At 41.2% G+C, this 16,224-nt stretch overlaps 1 protein-coding gene across 2 annotated transcripts in view; it reads right to left on the bottom strand.

The window, feature by feature from the left end:
• TPP2 (tripeptidyl peptidase ii) overlaps window positions 1-16,224 on the bottom strand; it is a 531,975-nt gene that overhangs the window by 65,999 nt on the left and 449,752 nt on the right. For both annotated transcript variants that reach the window (XM_089443702.1, XM_089443703.1), the window contains 3 exons: window positions 2,029-2,124; window positions 1,801-1,899; window positions 1,584-1,676 (listed from right to left, as the gene is read on the bottom strand). In XM_089443702.1, the coding sequence (XP_089299828.1) occupies window positions 1,584-1,676; window positions 1,801-1,899; window positions 2,029-2,124 (288 nt within the window). The remainder of the gene's footprint in view (window positions 1-1,583; window positions 1,677-1,800; window positions 1,900-2,028; window positions 2,125-16,224) is intronic.

The raw sequence follows: 16,224 nt of genomic DNA on the forward strand, positions 1-16,224 counted from the left end.
AAAGCTAATGTTAATGCATCCCTCTCTCTAAGGGTTTATTGCACATTCCTTAGGCTATTTGTCCTTGCACCCTCTTTATTTCCTACTTTGATGCTTTGGAGTCACCTTTCAAATCCACCATGATAAACTCTTAGGATCCTTGTAGCCACCACCCCTCTAGTTTCTCTTAGGTGCCTCTTCTCTGGTCAAAGCCCAAATCCCTAACTTGCTTTCCAAGATTTTATCATCTTTTTCTGGATAGTGCATTTCTACTTAGATTGAGTTTCCCTGACACTATCTTACATAAAAACATATGGTCACTGATGGATTTGCACGATACCTACAACTATTGTCCTAGTCAATACAAATAAAAGAAAGAAAGCCTTTTTCCTCATGGGGGAGAGTGATCTCTTCATTGGTTGCTTTATCTTCTTCCTCTTCTTTTTTTAACCATGGTGAATTGGTGGCTTGTTGGAGTAATCTGGATAGGGTCCAAGATCAAAGCTTCCAGCTACCACTATAACACCAAGTGTATATCCTAGTTGAGAAAAAAAAAAGAATGAAACCCTTTTTCCTTATGAGGCAGAGTGATCTCTTCATTGGTTACTTTATCTTCTGTTTTAACTTTTCTTTAACCATGGTGAATTGGTAACTTGTGCAGTAATCTGGGTGAGGTCCAAGATCAAACCTTCCGGCTACCACTATAACACCAAGTGTATATCCAACAGCCCACAAACCAAATATACCAATAACTTGTGACTTAGCAAGAGCTGAGACATCCCAAACCGCACCACAATGGAGGAAGCTCTATCCCAAGGGTTGCCTACTCTTTGAGCCTTATCAGAATGGACCAACATGTCCCAAGGATTGAACCCGGGTGAGGAGGGGATCACAAACAGTTTTCCTCACCAGTCAAGCTAAACCGAAGCGACTTTGTTGGTTACTTTATAACACCATAGTGGCATGGCTCGACAAAGGCAAAATGATAACTAGAACAAATAACCTAAGGCAACATTATGAGGGAAACATCAATCTGACTGTTTAGTCTTCTCAGTGATAGCTCTCGCATCACAAAGACTGGTTACAAATGCTTTATCTTCAGCATTTTTTGCTTGCTGACTGTGCACATCCTCAAATATGGTTCTACTACCAAGTTAAAATTATGAGAAGAAAAAGACAATATAAGAAAAAAATGCAACCCATGATTTATATTTCTAGCAATAATTCATGACATGTGCATATAAGATGATGTTTCATACCCAACCACTTGCTGTCAAGACTGTCCTGACTAAATTTGAGATAATCACTAATACTTCACCTTATTAGACTAACAGACAAGATTGATGTTACCACATAATATTACATGACGTAACTTTACAGCGTAACTTCCAACCCCTAATAATAAATGGACATTAATTTCAACATTCTGATCCAAACAGAAAAATATAATAAATTATCCAACTTGATGAATTGTTCCAAAACGGGGATGAGAATAAATACTTTCGGTGCGACACTGCCTAAGGATCATGTCCTTACACTTAAAAATTAATATTAGGTGATACTCAAGTATTACTTATCCTTGATAAAAACAAAAGATAAATTACCTCCGATAAATCAATCTCTGCTAGTGCTAATCCCTTTCTATAGAGTGCATTTGCTAACTGATCACGGAGAGATTCCATTTTCTTCTTGGTTTCCTGGACACATATTAGCAGATGTTGTAAGCATGTCTGGACTCTGAAGCTCAATACTTTAAAAGTGATCTGCATTTAAAGATTGAAAATAAGGATGAAATATGTCAGAAATGAAATAGATACATACGGCTGCATCCTCATCTTCAGATTCACTCTTCATTGAGAAATATTTTGCTAATTCGTCTTTGTCAATATTGTCAATAACCTCATTTGCAGCATCTATTACCTGCCATGAATTCAAAATTATAACTAGTGAAAACTGAATTAGAATAAAGTATTCCATATAGTGAGAAGTCAAGGTGATAACAATGTTCCTGCAAACGCTTAAAAGTTTTAAAAACATGATAGCAAATACCTCTTTATAATGCCTCTTCTTATCTTCATTGCTGCTTATTGAAACAAGTCCCTCAAGAATTTGTGCTAATAAGGGTGTATGTTTTGGATATTCCAACTGCGAAAGAATGCCAAACATTGTTATGGAAAAATATAAAAGTATTTTTCATGCTTGCAGGACATAAAATAAGTTTATTCTTTTAAGATTTGAAACTGCTTGGAATCAATTTCATTTGCTTTCAGGCATAATTACAGGAAATCGTATGGGATTATACAATAACGAATCATAATGAATCATGTTACCCAATAATTGCGGACAGATATGGGTAGTAAGTCCGGTGATATTGTGCAAGTAAATTCGTATGTTGTGAAGGAAACCCAACAAGTAAAAGCAGATTTTACTAATATTTTCCCACCCAATTTGTCTTCGAGTTATGCACATTTCAAGATACTTTTAAGAATTTGCATGGCCTCATGTTAAAATTGGAAACTAGGGCCAAATTCCACCTTGGGACAGTGCATATGATGGAGATGATTATTTCATTGGATTCCTTTTTTCGAGAGGTCCAAGATTGATATAAAGATCATCTCATTCAGACAGGCAGAAGTGTGATTTTGAATTTATTCTCTCACATGTACAAATTGTTCAGATTGGCCTCAGCTTACTGTAGGCTGAAGAAGCCCAATAGATGTGTCTCCTCACCCACAACAAAGTGTATAAACAGAAGAGACCTCACACCTCATTTGGACATCAATCACTCACACATTCTTCTCTCTCTTCATCAGATTGGTTTGTACAGCTTGGGCATCTTCTATGTCTCTCTCTCACACACGTGCGGTCTCTCTCTCTCTCACACGTGTAGCTAGGAGGACTGATTTTCTAGGCTAAAACAGAACTGAAAATTTCAGAATGTTGACCAGCATTGACCACTGCTGTTTTGACTGAATTTGACTGTGTTTTGGGAGGCAGAATTTCTCTTTCTTGAGGCCGCATTAATTGGCACGAAAATCGAGAAGTTTGGGACTATTTCACCAGCGTTGACCGCAGGGCTGACTGCTGTTTGACAGAGTTTGACCAAAGTTTGTGGGACTGTTTTGAGTTGACTTTGACCTTTGCTGGACGCCGAATTGAACTGCCTTTGACTGAGCTTCAAAGGAGGTGTTTTGCTGCTGATTTGACCAACGTTGACGTTCTAGTTATGACTGAAGTTTGACTGCAGTTGACTGCAGAATTTGACAGGGCAGATTTGACTTTGTATTGAGCTAGTCTATTTGATTTTTATACTCTCTCTCTCTGCTGAACTATTGAATAATAATAAGAAGATTTGATCAAAGGGTTTTCCCCACATTGGGGTTTTTCCTTGGCATCTGCCATATCCGGTGTCCTCTTGTCTTGGCTTGTCTTCTGCATATGTTTTTATGTTCTATCTATATTTGGAGCTAGACTCAATGAAGACTACATCTTACTTCAAATCTAAGGACAAGTTTAAGGACAAATCCAACTATCATGCATGGAAGATGCCTCTGGATTTGACTTTGGAAGAAAATGATGCCATGGACTATGTCAAAGCAAGAATTGCAGAGCGTCCTTCAAATGCAGCAGCTACTACAAAAACAAAGTACAAGAAAGGTGAGATCAAAGCTAAGAAAATTATTGTTGATTCTATTCACAAGCCTTTGGTTTCCTATATTTCTGATTTGGAAACATCTAAGGAGATGTATGACAAGCTGGTTGGGATGTTCAAAGTAAATAATGCAAATCAAGTTCTCTTTCTCAAGAACAAGTTGAAAGACATCAAGATCGATAGACGAGAATCCATTGCAACAGGTTTGGCCATGTTGCTAGAGAGTGTCCTCACAAGAAGGATACTCCAAGGGATGATGACAACAACAAACACCACAACTACAAAGGCAATGGCAATGAAAGGAACAATAAGCTTAACAACAAAGGAAAGGGGAATGCCCCCACTGCTCAATATGGAAATGGTCGTCCTCCGAAGAAGTTGAGAAACTCCAGGTATGAAGAAACTAATGTTGTACATAAAAAAAAAGAATTTTATGTTATTTCTACCCTCACCATTGTGTGAAAATTCTATCACTGCAACAACTGATTTATTTTTCCTACTTATTCTTCAATAAGTTATTTATGAAATTCCTTCAATTAACATTGTAGATATCACACCGTAATATAGAAACAAATACATGCACAAGAATCAACACATTGACACAGTTATTTTGGACAACGGTCCTCGGAAAAACCCAACGTGGGAAAGCCATTGCAGCAAGGAGGATTTTATTATTCAGCAATTCTTCAGTACAACAGGGTGCCAAACTGGCTTACCCATAGAGAGAAAAATTTTCCAGCACCTCTCCCAGTCCCAGTGTCATCTTGGCTGACCTCTGCGTGGCTCCCAGACACTCTGCGTCAGTCCCTGCTTGACTGTGTCAGCCCTGGGCCTCTCTGCGTCACCCATGCAGGCCCAACTAGTGATTGTGCAGTCTCCTGTTGCCTCTGCATTTGCCTCTCCTACCTCAACGCTGGTCTCTAGTGGTTGATCCTATCTCTTTGTTCCGTACTTGCTGCCTCTTGACTGCTCACCAGACCACTAGTTCCAATTCCTCAGCTAACCCTACTCCAGAAATTGAACTGATTGGTCTCCCTCAGTATATCCTCCAAGTGACCCTTAAGCCTCCTCTTATACTTATTTTTTACGAATCAACGACTGAGATTAAATCCCTAATCAACGGCTAAGATTAGATTTGGCTTGATCCATGACTTTTGGACCATTCTAACACAGTTTTATATTAATTCACATTAATATTTTATTTTTCCTAAGTTGACTTAGGGACTCCATTAATAATATTAATTATTTTAATATCTCCCAAACTGTTTAGAATCTGCCCAAACCCTTTCTGGGTATTGGAGATCTCATGTGTCTTAGCCTCTCCACCAAATTTCGTGGCTAGAGCACATCCGATGCTACCCCAAATCAACACTCCCTCTTAGCGAGGACTGTGCTCTAGTAATACTCCTCACTGAGTATCACCGTGATCATCCAGCATACATCCCTGTGCTGATGCTTAGCCTCCCTACTCAACATCATCTGCACTGCTACATCCTGTACTACTGCACATGGCTCAGCCACTGCCACTATTGCATCTGTATGACAACTCCCTCTGCATTTGTGCTACTGCTGGTGCTTTCTCCCAACACTGCATCCGCACTGCAATTCCCTTTGCATCTGTGCAGTTATCACTCCCATTTCTGCTACTGAAACGAGTTCTTTACCATCCCCATATTTTTCTTGAAGTAGTCAAACTTTGTCCTTCGAAGGGCCTTGGTGAGGATGTCCGCCACCTGTTCTCTTGTGGGAGTGTAGTTCAACTGCACAGCTCCTCGTTGGACACAGTCCCTAACAAAGTGACACCGGATATCAATATGCTTCAATCTATCATGAAACACTGGATTTTCAGAGAGCTTGATGCAACTCTGATTATCGCACATGATCCTGGTCACCTCCATATCCCTTCTTAATAGGTTCACAAGCAGTTTTTTAAGCCATATGGCCTCACGCGAAGCTATGCTCATCGCCATATATGCTACCTCAGATGAGCTCAGAGCCACAGCCTTCTCTTTCCTACTGCACCAGGAGGTCATTTCTAATCCAATGTTGAAACAATACCCAAAGATACTTTTTCGATCCACTGAACTTCCTGCCCAATCTGCATCAATAAATCCACTCAAACTAATACCCTTACCTTTGGTGTACAAAAGTCCATAGTCGACTATTCCCTCTAAATACTTGAAAACGTGTTTGGCTGCTGCCCAGTGTGCCCTCTTCGGTTCTGCCATGAACTAATTGAGGGTGTTCACAGCGTAGCAAATATCTGGCCTTGTATTGACCAGATACATCAGGGACCCTATGAGCTGCCTGTATAGGGTGGGATCAACATCCTTGTCTTCTGATGCATCAATCTTCTTCCAGTTGGTGATCATTGGCATAGCCATGGGTCTACAGTCCTCCATCCTAAATCTTTTCAGGATTTCTGTAGCACACCTCCCTTGCCCAAGGAAGATTTCTCCCTTCTGCTGCCAAACATCCAACCCTAGGAAGTAATGCATTCGTCCCAAATCCTTCATATCAAATTCTGTGGCTAGATTCTTCTTGCAGTCCCCAATGAGCCTGGATGATCCTGTTAGAAAGAGATCATCCACATACAATACTAAGATTAGCGGCTTGTTCTCTACAACTAGATAGTAGAGATTCAGATCCACGTCACTCTTGACAAATCCCATCTTCTACAAGTAGCCGTCTATTTGTCCATACCATGCTCTCGATGCCTGTTTCAGCGCATACAAGGCTTTCTTCAATCTGCATATATAAGACTTCTTCTCATGAGTCTCAAAGCCCTCTAGTTGTTCAATGTATACCTCTTCTTCTATTACCTTGTTCAGAAATGTCGTTTTGACATCCATCTGATGAATCTCCCATCCCATCTGAGCTGCAAGAGATATCATGGTCCTAATAGATGTATACATGGCTACCGGGGCGAAGGTCTCCTCGTAGTCAATTCCTTCCTTTTGAGTATACCCTTTAGCCACAAACCTAGCCTTGTATTTCTCAACACTGTCGTCTGCTGTGTATTTGATCTTGTAGATCCATCTTGAACCTACCACTGATCTGTCTGAAGCCTTGGCACCACCTCCGAGGCATCGTTCACCATTATGGAGTTATACTCCTCTACCATCGCATCTAGCCAAACCTAATGTTGAGTTGCCTCCTTGAAACTGGCAGGTTCTCCATCCTGAGCTACTAATGCATGATATCTATTTGGCTGTTTTTGCTCCCTCTTATTGTTTCTTGGGGCACCGATGAAGTCCTCTGCATCTCGCAGAATCTAACAAAGTTCTCTGCTAATTCTTCCTTTGCCAGCAGGTGCTTCTATTAGCTCCTCCTCCTCATCCTAAGAATCTTCCTGACCCGAGGAAGAATTCTTTGCTTCCGTTGGTTGAAGAGGCTTAACTAGCGGCTCCTCTTTTGACTGCTCCTCAGAAGGCATCTCACGAGATTTTCTGAAAGCCCTATCCTCCATGAACTTTACATCTCGTCGAACTACTACCTTCCTGGTCCCTAGAACATAGATTCTGTATGCCTTAGCATTCTCGCTGTATCCCACCAAATATCCCTTTTCTGCAGTTTGATCCATCTTCTTCCTCTTTTCCTCGGGTATGCGGCAATATGCTAAACTCCCAAATACCCTGAAATGACTGACTTCAGGTGTCTTCCCTATGAAAACATTCTCTGGAGTAATCTTGCCCAACGCCCGATGAGGAGTCCTTTTCTGAACATAGACTGATGTGCTGCATGCTTCTGCCCATGTAAATTTTGGCATATCCTGATAGTTGCTTCTACAATAGTCCTGTTCTTTCTTTCTGCTACTCCATTCTGCTCCGGATTGTAGGGAGTTGTCCACTCTCTTCTGATGCCCTCCTTAGCGCAAAAATCGGTGAATTCCTTATCGACATACTCTCCACCATTATCTAAGCGCAAAACTTTTATTTTCTTCCCAGTCAGATTCTCCACCAGAGCCTTGAACTCCTTGAATCGACAAAAAACCTTGTCCTTGGTTTTCATAAAATAAATCCAAGTTTTCCTTGAGTGGTCATCAATGAAGGTAAGGAAATACTCGGCACCATTGAGAGCTTTGACGGACATAGCTCCGCAGATATCTAAGTGTATCAATCCTAGTACACTCTTGGCCTTGTGTTTGCTCACAGGAAATGCTGCCTTGGCATACTTTCCTAGAGCGCATCCCCTACATACATCATCTTGTTCCGTACTTAGATCCAGAACTCCTGTTACAGTGCCAATGAGAATTCTCAGAGTCCATGCTGCAAATGTCCCATTCTTTTGTGCCATAGTTCATTCAAGTCCGTGTCTCAATGACTGCCTATCAGTGTCATTGGTGATTCTAGTTGTAATCTATACAAACTATTACTTTTGATCCCGATTTGCACTTTCTTTTTCCAGCTCGGGAGTCTGACGTATACCTTCTCCTTGATGAAGTAGATGTGATAGCCCTTGCCTTGAAGTTGCAACACGGAAAGTAAGTCCATCCCCAATCTTGGTACATGCAGCACATTTGTAGCACAAAATCGTTCTCCTGATTCTGTTTGAAAAACTATGGTACCCTTCCCTACTAGAGTACACTTTGCCTTGTTCCCCATGGTGATCTAAAAGTTCATCTTCTCTTCTCGATATTCTGAGAAACATTCCCTTATTCCCGTCATATGCCACGAGGTTCCACCGTCTATATACCACACTTCTGATGATGCAGAACTAGTCATACAAGCCACTTCTTCTTCCAGCCTGGAAGCCAACATAGAGAAATCAAAGTCTCTTTCTCTTGTGCAATCTTCTGAAAATCTGTGCGAGTCCCCTGACATGGATGCCTCTGCATTGTGGTCTCAACCCATAACTGATTTTCCCTTCATGTCTCTGATTACTCGCTCTAATACCATGTGAAAATTCTATCACTGCAACAACTGATTTACTTTTCCTACTTATTCTTCAATAAGTTATTTATGAAATTCCTTCAATAAACATTAAAATAAATTTTGTTGCAGATATCACACCGTAATACAGAAACAAATACATGCACAAGAATCAACACATTGACACAGTTATTTTGGACAACAGTCCCCGGAAAAACCCAATGTGGGAAAACCGGTGTAGTAAGGAAGGATTTTATTATTCAACAATTCTTCAGTACAACAGGGTGCCAAACTGGCCTACCCACAAAGATAAAAATTCTCCAACACCTCTCCCAGTCCCAGCTTCAACTTGGTTGACCTTTGTGTGGGTCCTAGACACTTTGTGTCAGCCCTGGGCCTCTCTGCGTTACCCATGCAGGCCCAGCTAGTGACTGCGCAGTCTCCTGCTGCCTTTGCGCCTGCCTCTCCTGCCTCAATGCTGGTCTCTAGTGGTTGATCCCGTCTCTCTGTTCCGTACTTGCTGCCTCCTCACTACTCTCTAGACCACTAGTTCCAATTCCCCAATTAGCCCTGCTCCAGAAATTTCACTGACTGGTCTCCCTCAGTATATCCTCCAAGTGACTCTCAAGCCTCCTCTTATACTTTTCTCGTTGACAAATCAATGACCGAGATTAAGTCCTTGATCAACGACTAAGATTAGATCTGGCTTGATCCATGACTTTTGGACCATTCTAACACAGTTTTATATTAATTCACATTAATATTTTATTTTTCCTAAGTTTAGACTTAGGCACTCCATTAAAAATATTAATTATTTTAATATCTCCCAAACTGTTTAGAATCTGCCCAAACCCTTTTTGGGTATTGGCGATCTCATGTGGCTTAGCCTCTCCACCAATTTTCGTGGCTAGAGTACATCTGATGCTACCCCAAATCAACACACTACCTCTCCTCCGGACACATTGGATCATTGGTTGATTGATAGTGGTGCCTCAAGGCACTTCACTGGGTACAAGGAGGCCCTCTCAAACTTCGTTGAAAAGAAGACAAATATGGAGATCATGTTTGGGGACAATTCCACCTATCCTGTGAAAGGGATTGGCATTGTCACTCTTCACTTAAATCAAGGTCAAACCCTTCCTTTACAAGAAGTGTTGTATGTACCTAATTTGAAAAAGGACCTGGTCTCTATTTTTGCAATAGAGGATAAAGGTTTCAAGGTGACATTCGTTGATGGGAAGGTACGTGTTTGGCAAAGGAACCTAAAAGATGCATTTACACTTGGATTTAGGGTTGACGGTCACTATCAGGTTGGAGGAAGTCCTTTGGGAGCAATGACTTGTGATACTTCTCTTCAATCCGAATTATGGCACCGAAGATTTTCTCACCTTCATCACAAAGCCTTACCTGATGTAAGGAAGATGGTCACAAGTATGCCTGAATTCAACATAGATCACGAAGGAGTTTGTCAGGTTTGTGCAACTAGAAAACATACAAGGGGCCATTCCTTTCAAGTGAAAGTCAAACTACCGATATTCTTCAATTGGTCCATTCTGATCTATTAGGGATGTTGCCCATAACATCTTTAGGGGGATACTTGTACTATGCAATTTTTGTGGATGACTTCTCTCGCAAAACATGGATCTATTTCTTAAATATCGAGGACCAATAATGGAACCGAAGATCAAAATATTGAGGACCGATAATGGAACCGAATATCAGTCAAATGAATCCAATGACTATTATAGAGAAGCTGGCATTAAGAGGGAGACAACTACTGCATATTCTCCTTAGCAAAATGTTTGCCAAAAGGAAGAATCAATCTATCATAGAAGCCACTTGTGCCATGCTTCATGACCAAGACCTACCAAAGTTCTTGTGGGGAGGCGCTGCCAACACCGTTGTGTATGTTCAAAATACGTGCCTACATCAAGCATTGGACTTCAAGACACCCGAAGAAGTTTTCACTGGTAAGAAACTTAATGTTTCTCATTTTAGAATTTTTGGTTGTCCCGTATATTTTCATGTGTCGAAAGAGAAAAGAAACAAGCTAGATGCATCTGGTAAGAAAGGAACATTTGTGAGTTACAGTGAAACTTCAAAGGCATATAGGATCTATGTGCCTAGTTAAAGAGGAGTGGAAATAATTCATGATGTCACTTTCAATGAAGACTTTGCCCTTGTGAAAGCCCGAGATCTTCCTATCCCTAGGAAGGACAAGATGACGATGAAAGAAACCAGGATGAATCTTCGATTGATGATTTGATGCCCAATGGATCCCATTGATCCACCTGCTAGTGAGCCCTCTACTTCAAGAAAAATACCTTTGTGGCTCAAAGATACTCTTGAAGATGCTGAGAGACATGTTGCACCAAGCGGGACATTTTGTGAAAGAAAGAAGCCTAACTGGTACAAAGGGTACTTAGTTGCTATGAGTACCATAGTTCAATCTGAGCCATGTACATTCGAAGAAGTCGTGAAGCACCAAGTTTGGAAGAATGCGATGAACATGGAATATGAGTCGATCACGAAGAATGATGTCTGAGATGTAGTTCCTAGACCCAAGGACAAGTCAGTGGTCACTTCTAAATGGCTTTACAAAACCAAACATGGAGTTGATGGGAGTGCTGAAAAGTTCAAGGCCATGTTCGTTGCTCGAGGTTTCTCTCAAAAGGAAGGAGTGGACTATGATGAGATATTTGCATCAGCTACCCGATATACCACTACCCGTTCGATTATAGCACTTGCTACCCCTTGTTGAGAAATCTAGGGCATCAATAGTTAGGTGATTTCTCACCTTATGATAATTGCTTGTAATAGACTTTTGCTTCTTGATTTATGATCTTCTTTTCTTGTAGTTACTATTGTATTCTTTTCATCAAGACAATTACCAAATCATGAACAATAAAGAGACAAGAGACACAACATATAGGCTTTGTCATCCAGGGCCAAAACCTCTTGTGAAAATTCTATCATTGTAACAACTGATTTATTTTACCTACTTATTTCCCAATAAGTTATTTACGAAAACCCTTCAGTAAACATTAAAATAAATTTTGCTGCAAATATCACACCGTAATACAGAAACAACCACATGCACAAGAATCAAACACATCAACACAGATATTTTGGACAATTGTCCCCGGAAAAACCCAATAAGGGAAAACCGGTGCAGCAGAGGAGGATTTTATTATTCAACAATTCTTCAGCACAATTGGGTGCCAAACTAGCTTACCCAACAGAGAAAAGATATTCTCCAACACTTCTCCCAGTCTCAGCGTCAGGCTTGTTGGCCTCTGTGTAGCTCCCAAACCCTCTGCATCAGCTCCTGCCTCTCTGCATCACCCACGCAGGCCCTCCAGTGACTGCGCAGTTCTGTTGCCTCTGGGTCTACCTCTCTAACCTTTGTGTTGATCTTTTGGTATTGTTCCTGACTCTCTGTTCTATACCTGCTACATCCTATTGCGCTCCAGACCTCTAATTCGAATTTCTCAGCTAACCTTGCTCCAGAAATCGAACTGACTCGTCTCCCTCAGTATAGCTCCAACTAACCCTCAAGTCCCCTTTTATATTTTTCCTATTGATGAATCAACGGCTAAGACTAAAATAGACTTGATCATTATCTTTAGGAAGCTTCTCACCCTTATCTTTATTAATACCCATTAATATTTTTATTTCCCTAAGTTTAGACTTAGGAACTCATATAACTCTTCATCCGGATGGATTTTTCCAAAACAATATCTGGGTTTTGGAGATCTCATGTGCTTTAGGCTCTCCACCAATTTTCATGGTTAGAGCACATCTGATGCTACCCCAAATCAACACTCCCTCTTAGCAAGGACTGTGCTCTAGTAATACTCCATACTGAGCATCACTCTGATTATACAGCACCAGTACCTGTGCTGATGCTGAGCCTCCCCGCCCAACATCCTCTGCACTGCTGCATCATGTACAACTGCCCATGGCTCTATCACTGTCATTGATACATATGTACTGTAGCTCCCTCTGCATCCGTGTTGTTGTTGGTCCTTTTTCCCAACACTGCATTTGCACTCCAACTCCCTCTGCATCTGTGCTGCTGCTGGTCCTTTTCCCAACACTGCATTTGCACTGCAACTCTTTCTCATTATGCTGCATCATGCTACTACTAACTGCTACTACTGAAAAGGATTCTTTATCATCTCCATCTTGTCCCTGAAATAATCAAACTTGGTTCTTCCAAGGGCCTTGGTAAGGATGTCTGCCACCTGTTCTCCTGTAGGAGTGTAGCTCAACTGTACAACTCCTCGTTGGACATAGTCTCTGACAAAGTGACACCAAATATCAATATGCTTTGACCAATCATGAAATACTGGATTCTCAGAGTGCTTGATGCAATTCTAATTATCACACATTATCCTGGTCGCCTCCATCTTTCTTCTGAATAGGTTCACGAGCAGTTTTCTAAGCCATATGGCTTCGCACGAAGCTGTTCTTGTGGCCATATATTTTACTTCAGCTAAGCTCAAAGCTACGAATTTTTGTTTCCTACTACACCAGGAGGTCATTCCCTATCCATTATTGAAACAATACGAAGAGGTACTTTTCTGATCCACTGAACTTCCAGCCCAATCTGCATCAGTAAATCCACTCAATCTGATATGCTTACTCTTGGAGTACGAGAGTCCATAATCAACTGTTCCCTGTATATATCTGGGAACATGTTTGCCTGCTGCCCAGTGTGCCCTCTTCGGTCCCACCATGAACTAACTGAGGGTGTTGACAGCGTAACAAATGTCTAGCCTGGTATTGACCAGATACATCAGGGACCTTATAAGCTGCCTATATAAGGTGGGATCAACATCCTTGTCTTCTGATGAATCAATTTTCTTCCAGTTGGTGATCATTGGAGTAGCCATGGTTCTACAATCCTTCATCCTAAATCTCTTAAGAATTTATGTAGCACATCTCCCTTGCCCAAGGAATATTTCCCCCTTTTGTTGCCAAACTTCCAACACCAGGAAATAATGCATTTGTCCCAAATCCTTCATGTCAAATTCTGTGACTAGATTCTTTTTGCAGTCCTCGATGAGCTTGGATGATCCTGTCAGAAATAGATCATCCACATATAATACTAGGATTAGAGGCTCATTCTCTACAACCAAATAGTAGAGAATTGGATCTGCGTCACTCTTGACAAATCCCATCTTCTGCAAGTAGTCATCAATTCGACCATACCATGCTCTGGATGCATGTTTCGGCCCATACAAGGCTTTCTTTAATCTGCATACATGAGACTTCTTCTCATGTGTCTCAAAGCCTTCTGGTTGTTCAATGTGTACCTATTCTTCTATCACCCCGTTCAGAAATGTCGTTTTGACATCCATCTGATGAATCTGTCATCTGATCTGTGCTACAAGAGATATCACGATTCTAAATGATGTATACCTGGCTATTGGGGCGAAGGTCTCTTCGTAGTCAATTCCTTCCTTCTGAGCATACCCCTTAGCGACAAACCTGGCTTTGTATTTTTCCACACTGTCGTCTGCAGCGTATTTAATCTTGTAGATCCATCTCGAACTTACCACCGATCTGTCTTGAGGCCTTAGCACTACCTCCCAAACATCGTTCACCATTATGGAGTTGTATTCCTCTACCATCGCATCTAACCAAATCTGATGTTGAGCAGCCTCCAAAAAACTGGCAGGCTCCCCATCCTAAGCTACTAATGCCTAATATCTATTTGGCTATTTTCACTCCCTCTTATTGTTCCTTGGTGCATAGATGAAATCCTCTGCATCTCACAGAATCTGTCGAGGTTCCCTGCTCGTTCTTCCTCTGCCAGCAAGTGGTTCTGTTAGCTACTCCTCTTGTGATTCTTCCTGATTCGAGGAAGAATTCTTTACTTCCATTGCTTGAAGAGGTTTGACCAACAACTCCTCTTTTGACTGCTCCTCGGAAGGCATTTCTCGAGATTTTCTGAAAGCCCTGTCCTCCATGAACTTTACATCTCGTCGAACTACTACCTTCCTGCTCCCTGGAAGATAGATTCTGTATCCCTTAGCGTTCTCGCTATATCCAACTAGATATCCTTTCTCTGCAGTTTGATCCAGCTTCTTCCTCTTTTCCCCGGGTATGTGACAATATGCTAAGCTCCCAAATATCCTGAAATGACCGACTTCAGGCGTCTTCCCTGTGAAGACTTCCTCTGGAGTAATCTTGCCTAATGCTCGATGAGGACTTCTATTCTGAACATAGATTGTCGTGTTGCATGCTTCTGCCCACAAGAATTTTGGCATATCCTGATCATACACCATGGCCCTAGCTGCTTCTATGATAGTTCTGTTCTTCCTCTTTGCTACTCCATTCTCTCCGGATTATAAGGCGTTGTCCACTCTCTTCTGATGCCCTCCTTAGCGCAAAAATCATTGAAGTCCTTATCGACATACTCTCCACCATTATCTGTGGACAAAACTTTTATTTTCTTCCCAGTAATATTCTCCACCAGAGCCTTGAACTCTTTGAATCGACAGAAAACCTCGTCCTTGGTTTTCAAAAAATAAATCCAAGTTTTCCTTGAGTGGTCATCAATGAAGGTGACGAAGTACTCGGCACCTCTAAGAGCTTTAGTGATAGGTCCGCAGATATCTGAGTGTATCAATCCTAGTACACTCTTGGTCCTGTTTTTGCCTCTAGGAAATGTTGCTTTTTAGCATACTTTCCCAGAGCACATCCTCTGCATACATCATCTCGTTCAGTACTAAGATCCAGAACTCCTGTTATAGTTTTACTGAGAATTCTCAGAGCCCCATGGTGCAAATGTCCCATTCTTTTGTGCCATAGTTTGTTCAAATCCTTATCTCCGTGACTGCCTATAAATGCCATTGGTGATTCTAGTTGTAGTTTGTACAACCTGTTACTTCTGATCCCGATCTGCACTTTCTTTTTCCAGCTCGGGTGTTTGACGTAAACTTTCTCCTTGATGAAGAAAACGTCATAGCCTTTGCCTTGAAGTTGCGACACGGAAAGTAAGTTCATCCCCAATCTTAGTACACGCAACACATTGGTAGCACGGAACCGCTCTCCCGTTTCTGTTTGAAAACCTATGGTACCCCTCCCTATTGGATTACACTTTGCCTTATTCCCCATGGTGATCTAAAAATTCATCATTTCCTCCTGATAATCTAAGAAACATTCCCCGTTTATGTCAAGAGGCTCCACTGTCTATATACCATACCTCTGATGATGTAGAGCTAGTCACACAAGCCCTGTCTAGAAGCTAACATAGAGAAATCGAAATTACTATCTCTTGTGCAATTTTCTGAAAATCTGTGTGGGTCTCCTGACGTGGATGCCTCTGCATCATGATCTCGACCCATAATTGATTTTCCCTTCCTGTCTCTGATTACTTGCTTTGATACTATTTGAAAATTCTATCACTGCAACAACTGATTTATTTTACCTTCTCATTTCCAAATAAGTTATTTACGAAAACCCTTCAGTAAACATTAAAATAAATTCTGTTGCAGATATCACACCGTAATACAAAAACAACCACATGCAAAAGAATCAAACACATCAACACAGATATTTGGACAATTGTCCCCAGAAAAACCCAATGTGGGAAAACCAGTGCAGCAGAGGACGATTTTATTATTCAACAATTCTTCAGCACAACTGGGTGCCAAACTGGCTTACCCAATAGAGAAAAGAAATTCTCCAACACTTCTCCCAGTCTCAACG

The sequence above is a fragment of the Pinus tabuliformis genome, chromosome 9, assembly GCF_031772625.1.
Source record: "Pinus tabuliformis cultivar Carrire ecotype Pingquan chromosome 9, CPIR1, whole genome shotgun sequence".
Lineage (NCBI taxonomy): Eukaryota > Viridiplantae > Streptophyta > Pinopsida > Pinales > Pinaceae > Pinus > Pinus tabuliformis.